At 47.8% G+C, this 24,315-nt stretch overlaps 1 protein-coding gene across 1 annotated transcript; it reads left to right on the top strand.

Annotated features, from left to right (window-relative positions):
- Positions 1–472: 472 nt before the first annotated feature.
- On the top strand, positions 473–23,034 carry UBA1 (ubiquitin-like modifier activating enzyme 1). Its single transcript, XM_006864228.1, has 26 exons — positions 473–592; positions 8,982–9,098; positions 9,231–9,289; positions 9,390–9,558; positions 9,649–9,783; positions 10,762–10,868; positions 11,113–11,203; positions 11,314–11,446; positions 11,933–12,030; positions 12,120–12,266; positions 12,395–12,571; positions 12,699–12,803; positions 12,894–12,974; positions 13,309–13,464; positions 15,095–15,260; positions 15,421–15,617; positions 17,750–17,814; positions 18,085–18,280; positions 18,998–19,072; positions 19,193–19,382; positions 20,917–21,005; positions 21,273–21,365; positions 21,477–21,668; positions 22,425–22,526; positions 22,620–22,720; positions 22,899–23,034. The coding sequence occupies exons 2-26, from the start codon at positions 8,982–8,984 to the stop codon at positions 23,032–23,034; spliced, it is 3,177 nt and encodes a 1,058-aa protein (XP_006864290.1). The 5' UTR covers positions 473–592.
- The last annotated feature ends 1,281 nt before the right edge of the window (positions 23,035–24,315 follow it).

Genomic DNA, 24,315 nt, shown 5'->3' with positions numbered 1-24,315 from the left:
GTTTCTATGTAAAGCTATGATGTCTACTTATTTGTTATGCTTCTGGTCGGTCTCTCGATCTAGAATGCCAGTTTCATGAGTGCCTGGTCCACAGCTTAAGCTCCATAAATGTCAAATGAATGAACTCTATTGACCACCCTTGCCTCACTGTACCCTTCTGAAGGATGGGTGTGCTTTTCAGTCTGAAGGCACCCCCACGTTCTGCTCCCTTTTCCCATTCCCCAAGAACACTGCGCCCGCAGCCTAGGTTTACATTTTCTCATACCCTGGGTGCTGATGCCCACCACGTGCAACAGGCACTGAACAGACAGGACTACCACCCCCAGCATGCTCCGCGCTGTCGGAGACTACCACGGACGGTAGGGGTGTTTGGGTCTGAAATGGGAGCTAGTGGAGCGGGAGCAGGGGAAGGTGCCCCTTTAGCTCAGCGTCTGTGGTAGGGCCCAGCCCAGGGGCCCTCCAAGGCCCCGCGCTTCTGAGCTCCGCGCAAACTCTGGCTCCTATTGCACGACCGAGGTGGTTTGCTCTTCCGTTGCCCCGTGGCTTCGGCTCATCTCCAACAGGAAGGCGAGGCTTCCGCCCGGCCCAGGGGGTAAGCTGGAACGCGGTGACCCTAACCCCCGGACTGCATTTGGAAGAGGAGACTCAATTTCAGGATCGCCTAGTGGGTGCATTTGGAGGCTCCAGGCCCGGAGTGGCATTTAAGGGTGTCTGTTTTGGAAGGACCCTTAGGAGGTGGCTTTTGAGGACTCCGGGTGGGATTTGGGAGTCTGTTTTGGAGAATACCTCTTCGGAAGCAATGTTTAGGGGGATGTTTAGGGAGACCCTTAGGTTAGGGTCCGTGTGTGGCTACTGTGTCCATGAGGGAGGATTTGGGGTGTTCCACCAAAAGGGAGGCGGAGTTTGAGGTTCATGAAGTCAAGGCGGGATTTTGTGAGAGTTTGTATTAGGAAGTGTCCTGGTGGTAGTGTTTGAAAATGTTTGGGACCAAGGTGGCATTTGAAAGACATTTATGGCCGTTATGACCTCTGATGGTTCCATGATGGGGGTATTCGCTATACTTAAGGATCCAGGGCAGCGAGACTGAGCACATTGGGGTCCACACATTTTTGGAGACAGGAGTCCTGAGCCCAGACTGTGCCCAGGGATTCCAGAGCCCAGCCTTCTGCTAGGCTTGTCCTGAGAGAAGCAAGACTTTTGCCTCTTTCGTACCTGGTCCACTGTAAGTACTGTGCATTATTCATGAAGGGGCGGGTCAGTGTGCTGAGGGGGCGTTTTGACGTCTGCCGCGCCAAACTAGAGCTTATTGATTATTCATGCCCCTTATTGGTTAATCTTCGGCCTTTCTAGGGACCTATTTCCACGCCATTGTCCAGTTGATTCCCACTCATAGTGACGCTATTGCACAGAGTAGAAAGAACTGCCCGTTAGGGTTCCCAAGGGTGTAACTCTAGAGAAGTAGACAACCACATCTTTCTCCAGCAGTGACTGGTAGGTTCAAACAGCTGACCTTTCTGGTAACAGTTGAACTCTTCACTATCATCAGGACTCCTTTTTCTATGGGTGTTGTGTATAAAGGGCATGACTTCTGAGGCCTCTTTTGCATGATCTGAGGTTAGCTTTCCCTCTTACGTTCCAAATATATATATATAAGGCTTGAGTCCAGCGAAGGGACGGGGCGGAGTCTCATGCATTGTCCATGATTCTTTCAACCTAAAAAACAAACCAGACAACCAAATCCACTGCCATCAAGTGGATTCTGACTCGCATTAACCCAGAGTAGAACTTATCCTTCGGGCTTCAGAGGCTGTTCAGCCTCACCTTTTTCCTGTGCAGTGGCCGGTGGGTTTGAACTACCCACCTTGTAGTAAGCAGAGCAATGCTTAATCCACCGTGCTACCAGGGCTCCTTCATTACTCGTTAGGGCCCAGTATTCCAGATTATCAACTAACGCTCTGAATTCAATTTGCATTGATCCTTGCCAGCTGTGTGAATTTGGGCAAATTTTTTTTGTGAGCGTGAAAAATGGGTATGATGATCATGATAATAAAATTAGAAAACACTCATTTAGCACTTTATTAGCTCATTTAATTTTGGCAACAACGCTAGAAGGTAGGTTATTATTATCTCCTTTAATAGATGAGGAAACTGGGACACAGTTAGGCTCAGTAATTTGCCTAAGGTTACAGAGCCAGTGAGTGGCTGAGCCAGGATTCAAACCCAGTCAGTCCAGTTCTAGAGTCTGCAGTCTTAACCAAAAGCCAGAATATCTTCCTCCTTCCCAATGTAGTAATATTACCACTAATGTTATTCGTGTAGCAGTGCGAACCACTGTTCTAAGTGGCTACATATTTACTCATGTAAACTCCTTTACAAGTAGGTTACTATTGTTTCCATTTTGTGGAAGTAGTGTCTGGTCCCAGAGCACAAAGCTGATAATTGACTGCCAGAAATGTGAGGATGTAAGACCTAAGGAGGTCACCTTTCAGTTGAGACCTGAAGAACTAGAAGGAACCTGTTTTCTCTGCAAAACAGGGCTAATAAAAGCACTGCCTTCAGTATTTTCCTGAGGAGAGGATATCAGTGGCAGGATGGCGTGGAAAGGACCCACCACCGGAACGCTACATAGTAGTGTTGTTGTTATGTGCCGTGGAGTCGGTGCAGACTCATAGTGAGCCTGTGTGGGGTTTCCGAGGCTGTAAATCTTTACGGGAGCAGAAAGTCTTAATCTTTCTTCCGCGGAACAGCTGGCAGTTTCGAACTGCTGACCTATTGGTTTGCAGCGGGATTCGTAACCACTGTAATCTGTTATTATTCGACAGACCTGTGTTTGGTGCTTATTGTGTGCCTCAGCCTTTAGTTATATGGTTGTATCTGCTGATCTGGTAGCCTCTTTTACATATTTCATGGACATTAGTGGCTTTAGCATGGTGTTTTACAGTATTTTTCCGGGAGGACATTTTAGGGCATTATTTTTTAAATAATGGTCCAAGTTGAGGGGTTTCTCTAGTGGCTGGGTACACTTTGCCCATAATTAATTTTATATTAATATAAATATGTATAGATTAGCTTTATATTCATTCATATGTAGTATTTTTAGAGTGTAACTACTTTTGTGCCAGCAATGGACTAAGCTCATTCCATAATTCATATTCTCTGATTTTCATGGTAGTTATGTCAACCCCATAAACTCTGTGGTTTCTATTACTATCCCCATTTTACAGTTGTGGAAACTAAGGCACAGATATGTGGTGAATCTGGATTTAATGGGCTCAAGGGAGCTTTGGTTCATGAGCAGTTCAGGGGTGGTGAGGAGGGGGCTTTGCTCCCTTTGTGGCTATACTGCATCATCTTTCATTAGTCATGAATAGGAGGCGTGGCCATGTTGTCTGGGCAACTGAGAGGTATACCAAAGTCCCTCCCCTGCTGAGTAGAGGTCTCTTTGGTCTCAAATTCAAGAAAGTAGGTGGGAGCTTTCTGAACATTCTGGGTTTCCAAGAACTGCTGCAGTAGTGCTATTTATTAATCATGAATCGGGAGAAGTGTGTTTTCTCTGAAGTAAGTAGCCCTATTTCCATGCTTACTGGGTATTAGGTGTAGCTCTAGGCGGACTTGTCTCTTTTTGTTCCAGCCCACTGGGCCTCATACATTATTCATGATAAGATGTGGCTTTGGTCTCCTTGGCTTCCTGGCTGCTGCAGGATCATTCATTATTCATGAATGGTGGGGCGTGCCTTCCATGTTTTAACATTTGCTTTCGGGTTACAGGGTGTTCGTCAACCAACCACCCGGAGTCATGCATAATTCATGATCTGGAAGCGTGTGGCCCTAATGGCCTTTCTTGGTTTCTTGGGTAGTCGGGTTGCGGCAACTCATTCATTATTCACGTTTCACGAGGCACATAGCCTCTATGTTGTAATGTTGTTAGGTGCCATCGAGTCGGTACCGACCCATAGCGACCTTATGCACAGCAGAACGAAACACTGCCCGATCCGGGGCCAACCTCACTATTGTCGCCACGCTTGAGTCCATCGATACTGCCACTTGGCCAATCCATCTCGTTGGGGGTCATCCTCTTTTTCTCTCACCCTCTACCTTACCAAACACGATATCCTTTTCAAGCGACTGGTCTTTCCTGACAATATGTCCGGTTACTTCCACATGAACCACCAGGTGGCGTTACTCCCCTTCCAACAGGATGAGTAGTGGTCACACTTGGGAACCTTATACAAGATTCATGAGTGGGTGCGGTCCGCTCGCATCCGGGTTCCTGGGGGTGGGGCCCAAGGTTTTGTTCCGGCCTCGGGCTCAGCGGCCGCCATCTTGTGTCGGCGGCTGAAGTGAGGGAGGTAACAGGGTGATCTGAACCATCACGGCCCTCGGAGGAGAAGGCGGAGGCAGCGGCCATTGTAGCTGGCTTAGGTAGCCCAGGTAGTGGGAAGAAGAAAGAAGACGGCGGCCGGGCTTGGCTTCGGCTCCTTGAGGCGTTGGCGGCGGCGCGACCCGGGGAACCGGCATTGGTAACAAATGTGTCTTTCTCGGTGCCTCTCCTGGGACGGGGTTCGGGGACATCGGAGCAGCCTGGGAGGCGCTGAGCCGGGCTGATGTCGGGACGGACAGCGGTAGCTCCAGCGCTCTAGGGAGCTGCGGGGGATGGGGTGAGACAGGTCCTGGGTGGAGCCGACGTTCCCATCCAGGACCACTCCCTTCTGGGTTCTGAAATCTGACCTTGACTTCAGACCCCTGGAATCTCCTTTGGAAGACTCAGGCTCAGTGTTCTCGATCGAGAACCTGACCCCTTTGAGAAACGTGCGTTTCAGATCGGAACTTTCGAACCACCAATAAATAGAGAATCGCCCGACTCAACGTTCTGAGTCGTAGCTCCCCTCCAGTGTATGCCATTAAAGGCTTGCCTGCTCTCAGCATCTCCCTTCTGGCAGCCCTGCTGCTGTTAAGTGCCAGCGAGTCGCTTCCGACTCATCGGGACCCCCTTATTGCTGCTGCCGCTGCTGCTCCTGCTATGTGCCGTGGAGTCGCTTCCGACTCACCGGGACCCGTTTGTTGCTGCTGCTGATACGTGCCGTGGAGTCGCTTCCGACTCATCGGGACTCCTTTATTGCTGCTGCTGCTGCTGCTGCTACTATGTGCCGTGGAATCGGGTTCGACTCATTGGGACCCCTTTATTGCTGCTGCTGCTGCTGCTGCTGCTGTGTGCCGTGGAGTCGGATTCGACTCCTCGCTGTCCCCTTGTTGCTGCTTCTGTTGTGCCATCGAGTTGGTTCCGATTCAGCGCGGCTCCCTTGTTGCTGCTGTGACGTGCGGTGGAGTCGGTTCCGGCTCATCGAGACCCTGTCTGGGGTTTTGGAGGAGCGGCTGGTGGGTTTGAGCTGCAGTCCAGTGCTGATCCTCCAGCTCCAGACCAGGACTCCGTAGCGCATGATATTGACCCCTGGGAGGGTCAGTGCGGCTTTCACTTCGGAAAGGGAGCTAAAACATCCTCCTGCAGACCCCTTACCCATATTTTTGAGATGGTCCAGCCCCACCTTGGTCCTAGAATATTCCATCAGAGACCCCTCTGGGACCAGCATTGTTTGAAGACATCCCCCCACCCCACCCTGAATCTGCCTGGAGAGATTCACAAGCTCTAGAATCTACCCTTAAGATTTCCTCCCAGATGCAGCACCTCCTCAGACGCCTCCAAGCCCCCCTTTGTACTCAGTGGCTCAGCTCCACTTGAACCCAGTACCTTATTTTAGGGGATGCCTCCTTTTTAATGGTCTGAGTGAGAATTTCCCATGGGGACTAGACACTGGGGAGGTACTGTTTGGACATCTTCCCTTAAAGATCCTATTGAGTCCTAATCATCCTCCATCAGAGATTTACCTCCCCAATTCCACTCTGGACCCAATCTCTGCCTTCAAGAGCAGGGTTCCAGTTTCTCCTATTCCAGATCTTTTAGCCTCATATCAGGCCTTGGAATCTTCCCTCATCCTTTCAGGGCCCCCAACATCTTTAGTCAGAGGCCTTCAGCTTCTGGCTTCAACCTCCTATGACCCCAATCTCTTTGTTAGATATTCCTTCTCCCAGCAGGCCCAGCTTTCCTCCTCCAAGTAGAGAATCCGTTCAAGAATCTGTTCTCGGAGCTTCCATAGGGCCCAACATAATTGGTCAATGAAAACCCAATCCTTACAGATCTAGCTAGTTTTTGCTTGTTCAGCTTTTGAGGCCTGAACTATCTATCTGAGCTCAGCCTTCTCTTTCCACCCCCTCGGAGCAGTTGTAGTGCCTAGTGTGTCCTGTGAGAGACCACCACACGGTCTTTGTGTCCTATTAGAAATTCTTTCCCAACTGTCAGTTTTCAGAGTCTCCTAGCTGTTCCCATCTTGGACCTCAGCATACATTCTCAGCTTCTTGGGACTGTAGTATCAGAGACATTCCTCTTGTGTCAAGCCCTATTAATTTTGGTTACAATTTCCCACTGCCCCCAGAGATCCCACCCCAGAACCCCCCTCCCCACCCCACTCATTCCCTGTACAAATTCTACAGGTCCTAGCCTCTTCCTTGAAGCCTCTACTATCCCTCCTGCAATTTCCTGGCCCCTAGAAGATAGAGATTAGAGTCTTTCCTAAACACACACCCACCCAATGTTAACATCCCCTTGCCCATCTTCCTGAGAGCCTTCATGACTCCTCTTAACAAGCTCCCAGAGATTTCTCATTAACTACCCCCCCCAAGGGGCCTTGACAGGCTCCAACATTCCTTCTGTGTGTTTTAACTTCATCCTGATAACTCAACCCTGTGCCTGCCCCCACCTCAGACCTACTCTAGAATTTTTCCCAACCCCTCTTGTCTGGTTTGAGGGCTCCAGAGAACACTCAGCTTCAAAATCCTCATTTTGGAGAGACCCTAGGCAAGTTAGAAACACTGGAAGCCCCAGGGGAAGGCAGTCCCTGAGTTAACAATTGGCTTTCTGTTGGGCCTAAGTTAGTTCGGAAGTAAGACAAATACTTTGTTTTCATCGCTTGCTGTAAAACAGTATTCTGAGCAGTAAATTGTAACATTGAATGTACATGTGTGAACTTTTGAGAATAATATCTACAAATTACATACTGCAACATCGTATACAGTACATGTTGCTAATGATAATACTACCCAAACAGGACAATAGCCTGACAGTAGTAGGTGTGGTTCATTGTACTCAAACTCAAAATATGTGGTAAACTGGGGTGAACTCTTAATAGGGGCTTGAGCAAATGTTGAGGGAGAAATGGTATAGTTTTGTTTGCTGGAGTACAGGGAGATTTTTAGCTCTTTGGGGTGTTTTTTTTTTTTTGTGTGTGTGTGTGTGTGCCCCAGACCTGCTTGCCTTGGGATAAGGCAATTCCCAAACTCTGCAATTGAGACCCACTTTTAAACAACTAGCCCAAATTAGTTTAAGCCTTGCCCCCAGCACTAAAGACCCAGAGGTGAAAGATCTAGATATTAAAGCTCTTTCTGGTCTTGGATCATCTCTGATTTAGGGAGTGGGGAGATCGCGTGCCCCAAATAAATAAACCAGTGATAAGGCAAGGAGATAATTAAATAAAGGTGGCCACTACAGGCTCCCAGGAAGGAGATAAGTTCTCTGACCACAGACCTTGACTTCTTTAACCTTGCCAGCAGCCCCTCAAGGATAGTTCTGTTTTTTTGTTTTTTTAAGAAAATGGGGCTCAGAGGAAGTGAGATCACTCACTGCCCCATAGCTAAGAATCAATAAATGGAAAATATGATTTGCCTTTGTCTCCCAATTAACTCATCAAGCCTCTTCCCTTCCCTTCTTAGTGTGTCTCTTGGCAGGTGGTTTGACCCCTGTGAGCTCAGGTTTTCTCATTTGCCCAGTAAGGACACTGAAGCCCTGTTTTGCAGGGTCAGGGCCATTGAGGGGATGAACCACTGTAGTGCTTTACTGGGAAGCAGCTTGGGCTTCAAGAGTCAGCAGATTCTGGGCTGTCTCTCAGCGTAGTCACTCTCTTTGTGGCAACCTCGGTCAAGTTACCAAGCGTCCCTGAAAGAATTTTTGTTGTTGTTCCACTGTGAGATGGGGTGTGTATATTGTTGATAGTAGTCCAAACCTCATGGGGTGGAGGGAGGAGGTTCCCTGAGGATAGAGTGAGAAAAGACTAATAAAGTACTTAGTGTGATATCTAGCACATAGAAGACTAATAAATATTCATTTATCATTATTGTTAACCTGCTTAAGGGACTCCATATTGCAAAGATGAGGCTTGGCAAGTGTTTTCTCTTTACTGCAACCTCTTTTGTTGGCTTGGGCCACTGTTTTCCCCTCCCAGAGCTGGAGGACAAGGGCAAGAAGGGGCTTTGTAAAACCCTGACCCTCCTCCCTGAGCCCCTCTGGGGAGTGGGTTCTCTGCATGGTATAGTCTACCATAATCCACTCTGATTGATACCCGAGTTCTAGTATTCTACTTGAATCCTCCTCTTCTGCTGGAGCGAAAAGTGAGTAGGATTGCTATTTGATATTGTTTGCTTACTCTGTGCCAAGCTTTATGTCCTATGTTATTTCTCATCATCTCAACAACCCTTTTATTTTACAGACTAGGAAACTGAGGACAATAGGGGTTAAATGATATTGTCAAGGAATGATAGCATCAGTATCTGAAATTGAGTCTGTTTTGAATCCACATTCCTCCTCCAACCTTCCAATGAGTACATTTTTGTTACAGCTTTCATCCCATAGGATTGGATTCTCTCCCTCATTATGTGGGCTGAAGAGAGGCAAATGGCCTAATGGTCAGTACCGTGGATTTGCAAGCCCCAGACCATCTGGGCATAGGTCTTTGACAGCTATGTTACCCTGGATAAGTCACATCACTTCTCTGCCTGTCTCTTGTTATAAAATGGTTTAGTAGCTGGCACTTTAGTCCTCACTTCCTGCATAATCGTCGCTAACAAAACTCATCTCACTGTACCTTTCCTTCCAGATGTCCAGCTCGCCGCTGTCCAAGAAACGTCGCGTGTCCGGGCCTGATCCAAAGCCGGGTTCTAACTGTTCCCCTTCCCACTCTGTGCTGTCCGAAGTACCCTCGGTGCCAACCAACGTGAGTGTCTTTTTCCCTGCAGACTGGCAGGCATAGTAGTGGGTGGGAAAGTCTTTTATACTGCTGCTCTCCATCTCTCCAAACTCTTCTCCTGCTTCCCCTCCCTGAACCGATTCTCCCTTCTATCCCTAGGGAATGGCGAAGAACGGCAGTGAAGCAGATATAGATGAGGGCCTTTACTCCCGGCAACTGTAAGTGGGGCCAAAGCCTAATTGAGAGGTGGGAGGAGCCACTGCGAAGGTAAAGTTAGGTGGGCCAGGCCCTGACTCAGAGTGACCCCTAACTTGGCAGGTATGTGCTGGGCCATGAGGCCATGAAGCGGCTCCAGACCTCCAGTGTACTGGTATCAGGCCTGCGGGGCCTGGGTGTAGAGATTGCCAAGAATATCATCCTTGGTGGAGTCAAAGCCGTCACCCTCCATGACCAGGGTACTGCCCAGTGGGCTGACCTCTCCTCCCAGGTACATCCTCCCAGCTTCCTTCCCTTCTGCTGAAGAACCCCCACCTTTACCCCCGAGCTTTGTAGCCACCTCATTTCTTTCCCCTTGCAGTTCTACCTGCGGGAGGAGGACATCGGTAAAAACAGAGCTGAAGTATCACAACCCCGCCTTGCTGAACTCAACAGCTATGTGCCTGTTAGCGCCTACACTGGGCCCCTCGTTGAAGACTTCCTTAGTGGCTTCCAGGTACCTTGGGACACCACACAATCTCCTTCCTAATTCTCTCAGAGCCCATATCTGCTTTATTCATTTGTTCCATATTTAATGGCTCTGTCTGTTGAGAGAGGTTAGGGGAGGTAGGATTTCCACTCTGGACCTGCCCTTAGGGAGCTCACACCTTTTTAGGCAGGAAGCTATGTTCAGACATTACAGCACAGTGGTTATGAACACAGAGCCAAATTGCCTTGGTGTGAGTCTCTAGCTCTGCTAGTTGTGTGACTTTGGGCAAGTCACTTAATCTCCTCTGCTTTAGTTTTTCTTGTCTATAGAGTGAGAATCATAGCAATACTGACCTCAGAGGAGTTTTTGTGATGGTTAAGCACCAGCAGCTGCATATGGTGAGGGCTGTATGAATGCTTGTTAAGTGAAAAATAAATCTGGGACAGAGAGAGTTAATTGTTAGGGGACCTGAAATGCTGCCTTGGTTGTCCCAGAGACCCAGGGCACTGCAATGAGTCCTGAAGTAGGAGTAGGAGCTCACCCTTGTAGGTAAAATAGGCATTCAGGCAGAGAGAAAGTCCCAGAGATCATGACTGAGCAGATGTCATGAGAATTGGAGCATGTGGGTGTGGTAGTAGTGAGCTCAGACTTTGGCTAGGGACAGAGTTTTACTCACTCGGTGTCTCCCAGGACACAACAGTGTCTAGGCAGGTACCAATGAATGTTTGTCAAATAATGAATCAAGCTGGTCTCCAAATTCTGCCCTCCCTGGTACTTCTTTTCTTTTCTTTTCTTCATGACTTTGGTATTGTATGAGAGTTTCACCTTTACTAAATTTGACACACATTGGGTACAGTGTTCATGTTTGTGAAGAGGGCTGGGCCAGCAAAGCCTGGACATCTCTGCCTTAAGGACATCCCTGAACTCTCTTCATCAACCTTTTTTCATCATTCTTCCCTTTATCCCAATGTTGGGTCCTTGGCCTGAGCCTCTACCTTTCCACAGGTGGTGGTCCTTACTAACGCCCCCCTGGAGGAGCAGCTGCGAGTGGGTGAGTTCTGTCACAGCCGTGGCATCAAGCTAGTGGTGGCAGATACACGTGGCCTGTTTGGGTGAGTGCTTGCCCCCTCCCCCCCACTTTCTTTCTTAACTCCTGCCGGGCCTAGTCAAGACTCATCAGCCATCCTGATACTAGATGTTGTGTGTTTTTATTTCCTTCTGTGGCACGAGCCATGTCTGATGAGCAGTGTCTGATTCTTTGTAGTGATGTGTTGAGTTTACTCTGCACCTTGTGGGACACATGGGGTCCCTGTGTGCATGCAATTTGGGCATTAGCCCTGTTGCCTCCTTCTACAGGCAACTTTTCTGTGATTTTGGAGAAGAAATGATCCTCACTGATCCCAATGGCGAGCAGCCACTCAGTGCAATGGTTTCTATGATCACCAAGGTGAGGAGATCAGCCCCAAGGGGTTCTGGCAGGCATGGGCAGCAGCAGTCCTTCCTGTCTGCTCTTGGCACCCAGAGCCTGCCTCTGAGGCTCACTCCTCCTTTAACCAGGACAGCTCCGGTGTGGTTACCTGCTTGGATGAGGCCCGACATGGGTTTGAGAGTGGCGACTTTGTCTCCTTTTCAGAAGTACAGGGCATGGTCGAACTCAACGGAAATCAGCCCATAGAGATCAAAGTTCTGGGTGAGCTAGGGCCATGGGGGAATCAGAGGGAAGACAGGAGATGACCTGGGGCTCTGACCAGGGGATCAAAGGGAAGAGACAATGTCCTTGGGCTCTGAGCAAGGGATGACAACATCCTAGGTATCTGAGGTGAATCAGATATCAGTCATCTGGGGCTCAACAAGGTTGGTGGGTACTGGGGAGAGATGCTGTCCTAGGAGAATGGGACCCTGGTATCTGAGCTGAGGGGGAGAAGGCCTCTGATGTTGAACAGAGCTGATTTGGTCAGGGAACAGATAGGATCCTCCACTGTGGACTTGGGCCCAGAGACACTGGGTCTAGGGCAAAGAGAAGATGGTTTCTGGTGTCCAAGTAGATCCCAAGGCAGAGAAGAAGTGGCTCCTGGTGTCTGAGCTGCGTCAGGGATGGGCTTTTGCCTTTATTCTGAGGGTGTTGTGGGATCTTTAAAGGGATTGGGTAGCCTGACAGCTTCTCCATCCACCCTAGGACCTTACACATTTAGCATCTGTGACACCTCCAACTTTTCCGACTACGTCCGTGGAGGCATCGTCAGTCAAGTCAAAGTACCTAAGAAGATTAGTTTTGTGAGTGTTGGTAGGGAAGGGGTTGTTGGATCTAAGCATTTCTAGGTTCTCTTCATTCTTCTTTGGTCCTGATGCCCTGTCTTCCACAGAAATCCTTGCTGACTTCACTGGCAGAACCTGACTTTGTGTTAACGGACTTTGCCAAGTATTCACGCCCTGCTCAACTGCACATTGGCTTTCAGGCCCTACACCGATTCTGTGCTCAGCATGGCAGACCACCTCGGCCCCGCAATGAAGTAGGTAGTGGGCAAGTCAGCCTAGGAAAATGTTTTTAGCACTGAAGTCCATCATCCCTCTCTACCTCCCTCTCCCTCCTCCTACAGAGGAGCCTGACAGTTCCTCTCGGTTTCTTCTGCCCTACCAGGAGGATGCATCAGAACTGGTGGTTCTAGCACAGACTGTGAATGCTAAAGCCCTGCCAACCGTGCAGCAAGATACACTGGATGAGGACCTTATTCGGAAGCTAGCATATGTGGCTGCTGGTGATCTGGCACCCATAAATGCCTTCATTGGGGGCCTGGCTGCCCAGGAGGTCATGAAGGTCAGCATGGGTGGTAAAGCAGGGTTGGGGTGAGACTGAGAATAGAGCCTGGGGCTAGACACATCTCTGACTCTTGCTTGCTAATTAACCCCACTGACCATCTCTCTTCTCCTTCTCCCAACCTCAGGCTTGTTCCGGGAAGTTTATGCCCATCATGCAGTGGTTGTACTTTGATGCCCTTGAATGTCTCCCTGAAGACAAAGAGGCCCTCACAGAGGACAAATGCCTCCCAGTATGTTGGTGGGACTAGTGGGGAAGGCATCACTAGAGGCATTTCTATGACAGGTCTTTTTGTGACCTTCCCCACCTTTGCATTTCTCAGCGCCAGAACCGTTATGATGGGCAGGTGGCTGTGTTCGGCTCAGACATACAAGAGAAGTTGGGCAAGCAGAAGTACTTCCTGGTGAGTGATCCTGTTTGGCAGCAACTAACTGCCTTCACTGCTTCTGGCTACCTCTTCACCAGTGTTCAGCCTTCCAAGAGAAGGTCTTTTAGTTCCTGAACTCTTGTCTCATCCCCTTTGCCGTTTTCTTTATCTTGAGGGAAGAAAGCCTGCTGTATCCCTCTGTTTCTTGCCTCTGGTTACTCACAGTTCCTCAGATGACTATGGCCATGACACTTGAAGATGCGCCCATCTCTCCTCTCTTGTCTCCAGGGGAATGAGGGGTAATGAGTAACTTCATGCTAGCCTGAGTTACCTTGACCGGACTCTGTCTCTATTCTTGACCACTTGCTAGGTGGGTGCAGGGGCCATAGGCTGTGAGCTGCTTAAGAATTTCGCCATGATTGGACTGGGCTGTGGAGAGGGTGGCGAAGTTGTTGTCACAGACATGGATACCATTGAGAAGTCTAATCTGAATCGGCAGTTTCTATTCCGACCCTGGGATGTCACGGTTAGTGGTGCAGGAGAGGGATTTTGTCCTCTCTCTCTTTTCTCCTTTTTCTTGCTTGCATTCTTTCTAGTGGAAGCTTTTTCACCTCTTTCCTTCAACTCTTCCTTTACTCAGTTTCTCTCTGTCATTAATTCACCAAACGTTTATTGAGCCACCCTTCCATTGACTGTATCATTTTTCATCTCCTTTTTAGTTGCTCTCTAATCAGTTCTGGTTGGTTGATGTGTAGGGGTCTCAATACCACCCCCTAATTCGACATTATGCTAGAAGAACTCATAGAACTCAGCATCCAGTCATACTTAACAGCTATGATTTATTGCAGTGGAAGGCCACAGAGCAAAATCAACAAAAAAGGCACGGTACGTGGGGTGAAGTCCAAAGGAGACCACTTGCAAGTTTCCAAGAGTCTTCTCCCATTGAAAATAAACAAGATGAGTTTATTTTCCCCAGCATTGAGTAGTGCCAATACATGTGAGATGTTGCCAACCAGAAAAACTCATTAGAGACTTAAGTGTGCAGGGTTTACTGGAGGCTGGTCACATTGTCTTTGCCTGACCCATATCCAAACTTCAGACTAACTATACTGTATGTACAAACATAAATTATTTGTACACACACACAGTGTAGACATAGTGGACAATTCTTGCAAGTTTAGGGAATGGTGGAATCTACCTAAAATTAAAAGCTCCCAAAGCCAGCTAAGAGCCAACCTTGAAAGCAGACCTTTTCAAGGATAGCAGTTTAGGCCTGCTATGCTCTTTCCTGCACAGATGGAAACTGTTAACATAACCTTTGGACAATGGTGTCATTTGCCAACCCAGAATTTATTCCCCATCATTCATTCATTTAGTTACTGAATATGTTATTGAGGTAGGTGCTGTTCTAGACCTTTGGGGTGCACCAAGGAACAAAAGAAAGATGCTAGTCAGGGAGAACAGACAACAACAAATAGTAGGTTGTTGCAGTTGCTGTTGCTGAGTGTCGTTGTCGAGTCGGCTCTGACCCATAGGGTTTCCAAGGAGCAGCTGGTGAGCTTGAATCGCCGACATTGCTGTTCAAACCGACCTTGCAGTCCAGTGCATTAATCCACACCAGGACTCCAAATAGTAGATACAAAATGATAGCGAAGTATAACAAAAACTAACAAAGTATAACAAAAAAGAAATTGGAGTGCCAGGGGAAGTGGGTTAGCCATTTTTATTACAATGGCTTTGGAAGACCTCAGTGAAAGGCCCTCATTTCTGCAAAAGCTTGTTGGAGGATATTAAAGAATAAGACAGCTGGGTCAAGAGTACTTTAGGCATTTGCCCCAACCCCAGGTACTATTACTTGTAGAAATACTAAGTGTTGGGTAGTCAAAGACCAAATTTCTAACCCATTGTCTTCAGTCTGTGTCTGTGCACTGCTTCCCTTTCCACTAAGCACCTGCTACAACTGTCATAGCCTTCTCCATGTGTCATTCTCTCTCCTAAACCAGGGAGCCTCCTGAACCCTGGGCCTGGTTCTTACCGGCATTAAATAAATCAGTCCTCAGGAGGACAGTTCTGTAAAGGTTTGTTGAGTATATGCATGAATGATTGAGCTCTGTTCCTCCATCCCACTTTGGAACTGCACCCCCTTGCTCCATCAGAAGTTGAAATCCGACACAGCTGCTGTAGCTGTACACCAGATGAATCCATACATCCGGGTGACGAGCCACCAGAACCGTGTGGGCCCCGACACAGAGCGCATCTATGATGACGACTTCTTCCAAAATTTGGATGGTGTGGCCAATGCCCTGGACAATGTAGATGCCCGTGAGTTTGGAGGCGGGTGAAGAGGACAAGGGCGGAGTTTGTGTGCACATATATTGCAAATGGGAGGAGAGGAGGGAGGGTATATGTGTTTCTGACCTATCCTGACATTCCTTTCCTGACTCTCAAGCTGTCCCTCCTCACTCTCCCTACTTTCTTGCAGGCATGTATATGGATCGCCGCTGCGTGTACTACCGTAAGCCACTGCTGGAGTCAGGCACACTGGGCACCAAGGGCAATGTGCAGGTGGTGATCCCGTTTCTTACTGAGTCATACAGCTCTAGCCAGGACCCACCTGAGAAGTCCATCCCTATCTGCACACTGAAGAACTTCCCCAATGCCATTGAGCACACTCTGCAGGTGATTGGCTTTGGGAGAAGGCTGAAGGGGGCAGGCACTCAGACCGCCACCAGGTCCCTGGCATTTAGGGCTGCAAGCCCTGATAAGCTGCAAGCCCACTCATAAGATAGGCTTTTCTCCAAATCAACCTCCCTCACTTTCCACCTAGCAGCATAGGTTTCCAGCAGAATGAGTCACTCTTTTAGGTGGTTGTTTTTTTGGTTTTTTGACTTTTAATTTGAAATTGTCTCAACATGTAAAAGAATGATAAACACTCAAATACCACTCCACCAAGATTTAACAGTTGTTAATGTTTTATTGGAGTCCTGGTGTGGCGCTGTGGGTTTAATGCGCCAGACTGCAAAGCCGTTTGAACTGCAAGGTCAGTGGTTGAAGCTCACCAGACGCTCCTTGGAAACCCTATACAGGATTGCTATGGGTCGGAACCGAGTCGATGGCACTTAACAACAACAATGTTTTATTGGACTCCTGGTGTGGCACCATAGTATAAACATTGGACTGTGAACCACAAGGTCAGCAGTTCAGACCTGTATAGGATTGCTATGCAAGAACCAACTCAGTGGCACTTGTTAACAAATAACAATGTTTTATTACATTTTCTTTTTATATTCATATAATTTTTCTTTGTGCTAAAGTATATCGTGGCCATCACAACACTTTAATACTTCAAAACGTGTCTACAAAGTGAGACTATGTTCCTATATAGCAGAGTTTCTCATCCTTGGCATTAATGATATTTGGGGCTAAATATTTCTTTCTCATGATGGGGCTATCCTGTGCATTGTAGAATGTTTAGCAGCATCCCTGGCTTCTATACTAGATGCCCTTCGCAACTTCCCCTTCCAGTTGCGACAGCCAAATATGTCTCCAGACACTGTCACATGTCTCCTGGGATGACAAAATTACCCTCAGTTGAGAACTACTGCTATATAAACAAAATACCAGTTACTCATTTGTCTTTAATGCTCAACTTATATTCAGGTTTCCCCAACTGTTGCCCAGAATGCATTTGACAGCTGGTTTGTTAGGATGATTCTGTTTATATGAGGGGGCTTCCAGAAAGTTGAAGGGAAAATTCCAGTATCTTTTACTTCAATGTTTCCACGTATTTTTTGAAGCCCTCCTCATATAATGCATGTACACGCACAGCAGTGTACATAGCTAGCTGAACATTTGCAAAGTGAGCATACCTAGGTAACTGGCACCCGGACTAAGAAACGGGACCTAGCCATAACTACATTCTCTATCCAGTGACTACCCCACACTCAAGGATAACTATTTTTGCTATCAGAATGACTCTTAGTGTAATCTTTGAGATCAAATCATTCTGAATGTTTAGGAGTATGAGGGTGGTTAAAAATGGGAGTGGGAGGGACAGCTCTGTGACTCTCCTTTCCAACCTTGCAGTTAATTGATTGGGTATGTTTATATTTGGAGTCCTGGTATGGCGCTGTGGGTTAATGCACTAGACTGCAAAGTCTGGACCAACTTAATCTCTGTGCTTTAGATTATTCTTCTGTAGAATGGAGATGACAATATAGCTCTAAGGGCTGTTTTAAGCTTTATATACATATTTGCTTGTTCCTTCATAGCAGTCCCATGGGATAGGCATTACTATTACAGTGTCTGTTTTTTGAATGATGACATTGAGGTAAAGGTGGTATCTTGTGTATTTGAAGCCACAAAACTAGGTAGTATGTGGCAGAGCTAGGATTTGAACCTGAATCTAACATCTGTATACTCCAAGCCACCTTGTCCTTAGAATTTTCATTGGGCAGAGCCTCTGTCTTGTTTTCTGCTAAGTCCCTAGGTTCTGAATAGGAATCATTTTTGTTTTTAATCTGACTGCTTTCTTTTTTTTTTGAGACGTAACGTACCTACAGTAAGGCACACAGATCCTAAGAATATATTTTCACACATACACTCTGTAGCCATTGCCTAGGTCAAGTCATTGGCTTTTAAATTGGGGTGGGGTGGGGAGAAAGTTAGGAAGCAGTGGTTAAGACTTTCCTCCCTTTCCCCAGAGCAGCAGGGCTCTTCTGACTTCCTTTATTCACTGATAGTTTTTCTAATGCTTGCAGAAATCCATTTTGTCAGTCTCACTCCATATAATCTGTTTGCTCTCTCTGCAGTGGGCTCGGGATGAGTTTGAAGGCCTCTTTAAGCAGCCAGCAGAAAATGTCAACCAGTACCTCACGTGAGTAACCCGTCTGCCCAGACCCTTCCTTGCACTGTCCCCTGCCTACAAGCCAAGGTATCCTGCCTACTTTTCTTTCTCTCCTTTATAGCATCTAGCACCAGGTGTACTTTTTGAGTAAATGAATGAATAAATGCTTGGGCCTCATGCCATTGGGGGTTGGGACTAGCTTTCTGTGGAGGAAGTAGATGGGGGGGGGGGTGTCCTGAAGCCCACTCCTAGGGCTGCTGAGTAATCCTGCACCCCTTTACCCTGACTGATTCCTGTCAGAGACCCCAAGTTTGTGGAGCGGACACTGCGACTGGCAGGTACCCAACCACTGGAGGTGCTGGAGGCCGTGCAACGCAGCCTCGTGCTGCAGCGGCCACAGACGTGGGCTGACTGTGTGACCTGGGCCTGCCACCACTGGCATACCCAGTACTCTAACAACATCCGGCAGCTGCTGCACAACTTCCCTCCTGACCAGGTAATATGCATGTTTGCTGGGTCCATTTGTCAGAATGCACTGAACCTGCTGTAGGCTGTTGATGTGGCTTATTCTGGTCATTAATCCAGCTATGGCAGGTGCCATGGGGTGAATGATTAAGCCTGTGTTTTCTGCACAGACTTGGTTTTTCTCCCATCCACTTTCCTTCATTCAAGGGCCTTGGTGTCTGTTTTTCTTACCTGTGGTGTAGGTTGAGTCATACCCAACTCCCAGTCAAAATTGTCAGGATTTAAGGGGAGAAATTTTGTAGTTAAAAGACTACAGGAATCATATTGGGTCAGCCCTCAGCTCCATTTACATTTGGTTAAGTCATGAAACTTCCATCTGCACCTCAGGTTTCTTATCTTTGAATTAGGAATAATAGTAACCTATCTCATTGGCGTGTGTGTGTGTATGAGGATTAATTGATTTTTATTAATACAGTACCTGGTGATCCATAAGAGTTCGTTATGTAGCTGTGTTTCGGGCACAAAGTGAGCACTCAGGAAATGTCACTTGGCTTCTTGGCAAGGTTTCTGGTTCAACCTGGCATGGAAACCTCCATCTACAGGACCCGATAGTCTGGGTCTTGTATGATTGACTCCAGCCGCCTGTGTGTGCCCAATCAGAGGATATCCAGGACCAAATGGATTGGTTGGAATTGTCAAAAAAGCCTTCACCCTCAGGTTCTCCCCCCAAATCACTTTACCCTCTTAGCTCACAAGCTCAGGAGCACCATTCTGGTCTGGACCGAAGCGATGTCCACATCCACTTACGTTTGATGTCAACAACGTAAGTCTCCCCTGGGGTCTCCTAGGAATAAGTGGAGAGTGAGCGTGGGTGGGTAGGAAGTGGAGGCTTCCCAAATGAGGGCTGGTAATACTCACTTCTCTGTGTCCTCTCTTCTCTCAGCCTCTGCACCTGGACTATGTAGTGGCCGCTGCCAACCTGTTTGCCCAGACATATGGGTTGGCAGGCTCTCGGGACCGAATTGCTGTGACCACACTCCTACAGTCTGTGCAGGTCCCTGCGTTCACCCCCAAGTCTGGTGTCAAGATCCATGTCTCTGATCAGGAGCTACAGAGCGCCAATGCTTCTGTTGGTAAGAGTGCTTGGCCATTTGGGTAGGATCCATGACCCCCATTGCCCCCTGCCCAGCTCAGCCTCCCCACAAGTTCTCTGTCCTAAGCTGCGCTCTGTGACCGCAGGCCTGGCACTTCCTCACACCTTCCTTTGAGCCTTACTTCTTCAAGAAGAGAAGTGGTTGGGGCAAATCCACTCACTCTTTTTCTCCTAGTTCTCTCTCAGGAGGGCTGTTTATCTTTCTTGATCTGTGTATGTTTGCTTTGGTTTTGTTCTCCCTTCTTCTGTTTCTTCTTGATCTGTCTCTCTGGAGGGAGGGTATGTTCTCTACCATACATATGTGCTTCTCCCTTGATACTTCCCTGCGTCTTTCCATCTTTCTTCATACATAGATATCCTTACCCCAAGCTCTTCTATGCAGTTTTACACTGATACTGTTCTCTATTTATCTTTCCTCATCTCCCTCTCCACAGCTACCTTCCAACTACTCCTGTTTCCCTCTCTTTTCCCCCAGCTCATGCTGTATATCAGGCAAAGGGCCAAAAATGAAATATTTCAGGCTATCTGGTATCTGCAACTAACCAATTCTATAGTTGAAGACCATATGTAAACCAGTGAATGGTGGCCATTTTCCAATAAAACTATTTTTGTTTACCAAAAATAGGTGGTAGGCTGAATTTTGCCCATGATACCATAGTTTGCTGGCCCCACCTTGTCTCCCCATCTATATTTCTCTATCTTTGTAGATAATGCATCTGTAACTCTATGTCATCCTTCATTTACCTTTCATATCTCCATCCCCTCTCAGTTTCCTTTCCATATATCTACTCCTGTCTTCTTCCCAAATATCGACACCCTCACACTCTTCTCGATTTATCTTTTCCCATTGTTCCATAATCTCCTCCATCACTACCTGTTTCACCTTCTGTGTGTGCCCTTATTTCTTCCTTTGATTTCTTTTCCTACATCTATATGTTTCTCTGAAAGGAGCTCTGGTAGCATAGTGGTTACAGGTCGGGCTGCCAACCTCAGGTTGGCAGTTCGAAACTACCAGTGCTTCTGCAGGAGAAAGATGAGGCGTTCTGCTCCCGTAAAGATTTACAGCCTCGGAAACCCTGTGCAGGGTCACTAGGAGTCAGAATTGACTCCAGAGTTCTTAACAACAATATGTTTCCCTCTAACTTCTCTTTCGTTTATCTCTACTGTCTTCCCTGTCTGCCTTCTTCACCCTCCTCTATGTCTCCCTATCTCCTGACTTCTGTTATTCTATCCAAAATATATACCTCTTCCACCTTGATATTTCCATCCCCACTTTCTCATTATGGCTTCATTTCTGTCTCTAGAGGTACTTTTATTGATCAATCCTCCACTTCTGTCTTTTTCAGGTTTGTACTCTGCTTTACTTCTCCCCTCTGCCTCTCCTCTCCCAGGATGCCACTCCTTTCCAAATCCTTTATATGCCTGAACACCTTTTGCCCTACCCTGGGCTGCTGATACCCCTTCAGACCCTGGGGTAGGGCCTTGGGTGCTGATGTGTTCCTCCCTTCCTGCAGATGACAGTCGTCTAGAGGAGCTCAAGGCTACACTGCCCAGCCCAGACAAGCTCCCTGGGTTCAAGATGTACCCCATCGACTTTGAAAAGGTGCTGGGTCGGGGGCATGGGCAAGGCAAGGGGATGGGCTGAACATTGAGGGCCTGGACTGAAAAACTCTCTGGGGAACTGGGGCCAGCCTCTAGGGGGGTTGGATCATAGCCTGCTACATAGCTCTGAATGAATAGGTCTTCCCAGCCACTGCCTTTGTGATTTGAGAGAGTCCAGCAGGTAATTGTGGTGGACAGTTTATGTCCCCAGAAGCCAGAAAGCCTCTTCTTCCTCTGACCCGCTTTCCATTCTCTCCACACATGACAGGATGATGACAGCAACTTCCACATGGATTTCATCGTGGCTGCATCCAATCTCCGGGCAGAGAATTATGACATTCCTCCTGCAGACCGGCACAAGGTGAGTGGAATCTGGATTTTATATTCTACCTGCTTCCAACTTTTGAGTTCCCTTCTGTAGATCCTGAGCCTTTCTAACTACCACCTTTCCTGGTTCCCTCTTGCTTCACAGAGCAAACTGATCGCAGGGAAGATTATCCCAGCCATTGCCACAACCACAGCAGCTGTGGTTGGCCTTGTGTGCCTGGAGTTATACAAGGTGGTACAGGGGCATCAACAGCTGGATTCCTACAAAAATGGGTTTCTCAATTTGGCCTTGCCTTTCTTTGGCTTCTCTGAGCCCCTTGCTGCACCTCGCCACCAGGTAGGGGCCTATATCAGGAGGTTTGTGGATGGGTCAGTGTGTCTCTGTAGAGCCAGTTCTAGTCTTCATCATACCATTACTAGGTGAGGGTCTCTTTTAATGTATGCCTGCTCTTTTATGTGCACTCCTGGTTCACTAATTCATTAGTTACGTTTTTTGAATACCTGGTATGTGCTAGGAACAACAACAAAAAAAGAGCAGGACAAGGAGGACTTGGGAATAGGGGGGTGAGAAGTGGGTTTGGGATTTTAAATGGGGTATTCAGAAACAGCCTTGTTGTAAAGAAGACATTTGAGTCCAGACTTGAAAGAGGAGGTAAGGGGACAAGCCATGCTGGTTTCTGGGGGAAGGACATTCCAGACAGTCTTTGTAAGGGTCCTGATGTGTATGAGGAATGGTAAGTAGAAGGCCTGAACTTGCTAACCAAAAGGATGGTGGTTCAAACCCACCAGCCGCTCCTTGGAAGCAGTATACAGGGTCACTATGAGTCGGGACCAACTCAATGGCACCTAGCAACAAGAAGTAGAAGGCCAGTGTAGCTATACCAGTGAGTGAGAGAGGATGCATTGGGATATACAGGATGATAAAAACAGAGTAGGATTCCTCAGTGTATAGGGACTTGTTGGTCAACATAAAGATTTTAGTGCTTACTCAGGGTAAGATGGGAGTTATGAGTTTTGATCAAAAGGGGTGGGGAATGACTTGTGCTGGATCCTCTGGGGTGGTCATTATCCTCTCCTGCTCATTATCCCACAGTACTATAACCAAGAGTGGACATTGTGGGATCGCTTTGAGGTACAGGGGCTACAGCCTAACGGTGAGGAGATGACCCTCAAACAGTTCCTTGACTACTTTAAGGTAAAGTCCCTTCCTTCCTCTCTCACCTCACCTGGGGATCAGGTGATGGGCTGTCCACCCATGACACTGTTTCTCTCTTCCCTCCCCTTGCAGACAGAGCACAAATTGGAAATCACCATGCTGTCCCAGGGTGTGTCCATGCTCTATTCCTTTTTCATGCCAGCTGCCAAGCTCAAGGAGCGGTTGGATCAGCCGTGAGTTGGGTGCTGGGCAGGCTGGAGAAAGACCAGGGGTAAAGGGATGTGTGGGGTAGGGTGCCTCAACTTTCATCTTCCCCATTCATGTGCTCTTCCTTTCCACCTCCTCTGTCTCATCTCCCTGCCCTTGCATCGTCTTGCTTTCTGCCACCCTGACGTGCTTCCCCACCTCCAGGATGACAGAGATTGTGAGCCGTGTGTCGAAGCGAAAGCTGGGTCGTCATGTGCGGGCACTGGTGCTTGAGCTGTGCTGCAACGACGAAAGCGGCGAGGATGTTGAGGTTCCCTATGTACGATACTGCATCCGCTGACGTCATCCCCCTCCTAGACTGGCCCCACTCTACCCTCCTCATACCCTTCCTAGCCCACGGCTCCCATTAAGCCTCCAGCAGTGGCACAGCTAACTAAGCCTGGAGGCCCCTCACCATCTCCCTCCCTGAACACCTCTTGCCACTGCTTCCTACCTTGTGTGGAACCTGTATCCTAATAAAGAATCATTAACCCAGATATGGCATACCCTGCTGGTCCCAGGAAAGGAAGAGGCTGCCTGGAACTGTCTGGGTTCAGGTGATATCCCAAAGGGCTTTAGCCTCATCCCAGCATCATGGAACTTGCCCCGCATCCAGGTTTCCTGGGCAGAGAAGATCCAGCAATTGCCAGCTCTTCCTCATGCCCTCTTTGCTTGGAAAGAAATGGAGACATCAGTACCATAGCAGGCACCTGGGTCCATGTGACTTTATTAATTTGAGCAGTGTTCATAGTTCACTTTTTCCATCTCCTAACTACCTGCCAGGTTGGTTTTGAGAGGTAGCAAAGAGTAATGTTTGAGCAAATCTTTTAACTTTCCTACTCTTTCTCCTCACTGTGAAGAGGAAACTTATGGCCACCAGGCTGCCAGGACTTGATCAACATGGCTTTGTTCTTGAGGCAATCCCTTTCCACTTGGCTTGAAGCACTCAGACCCTGGACAAGCAAGCCTTTACAATCATGGTTCCTAGCTTCAGGAATGCCTGTGGTGACCGCAATTCAACTTCTTTGCTGCAAGGGGGCCTGAAAACCTCTGCTGGACTGAGAAATGTCAGTGCTTTAAAATATACTCTTCATTTATTATGGGGATTATTTGGCTGAGCACATTTGTAGAGGGAAAGTTCCTTTCCTGTCCCACCCTGCCCAGTTCAGTCCCAAGTTTGCTTTTCCTCCCCTAGAGAGTCTTCAACCTTCTTACCCGTGAAGAGTGCAGGCTCGGGGGGCTCAAGGAATGTACTGCAAGTTTTACACAAGACTGTAAAAGTGCCCACACTGTCCTTGGTTTTGTCTGAGCACCAATCTAGGAAGACGCTGATCTGGTTGATCATGTGTACATTTATGCCTTCCTCCATCTGTACAGTGCCCTAGGGTACCACTCATATCTCTTCCTTATCCAATGTGATGCCTCATCTTTTTTTTTTTTTTTAAACCATACTATTTTTTTAAAGCTTTTCTTGTGAATTGAGTGAAGGTCTATATGGCAGATCATCAGTTTTACATCCAACCATTCAGTGCAATGCTTACAATGCCCTCCCTGTACCATCAACTAACAGTATTCACCTCTA

The sequence above is a fragment of the Chrysochloris asiatica genome, unplaced genomic scaffold (assembly GCF_000296735.1).
Source record: "Chrysochloris asiatica unplaced genomic scaffold, ChrAsi1.0 scaffold00062, whole genome shotgun sequence".
NCBI classification, from domain to species: Eukaryota; Metazoa; Chordata; class Mammalia; order Afrosoricida; family Chrysochloridae; genus Chrysochloris; species Chrysochloris asiatica.
The sequence above is the reverse complement of the archived record's forward strand: the minus strand, read 5'-3'. Positions and strand labels throughout refer to the sequence as shown.

What these genes read in the sequence shown, in the direction of transcription:
- UBA1 (XM_006864228.1), top strand. Translation starts at nt 8,982, where the DNA reads ATGTCCAGCTCGCCGCTGTCCAAGAAACGTCGCGTGTCCGGGCCTGAT. An exon ending in GGCCTTTACTCCCGGCAACT is followed by an intron (nt 9,290 to 9,389) that starts GTAAGTGGGGCC and finishes CTAACTTGGCAG; the next exon opens with GTATGTGCTGGGCCATGAGG. An exon ending in GATACACGTGGCCTGTTTGG is followed by an intron (nt 10,869 to 11,112) that starts GTGAGTGCTTGC and finishes CTCCTTCTACAG; the next exon opens with GCAACTTTTCTGTGATTTTG.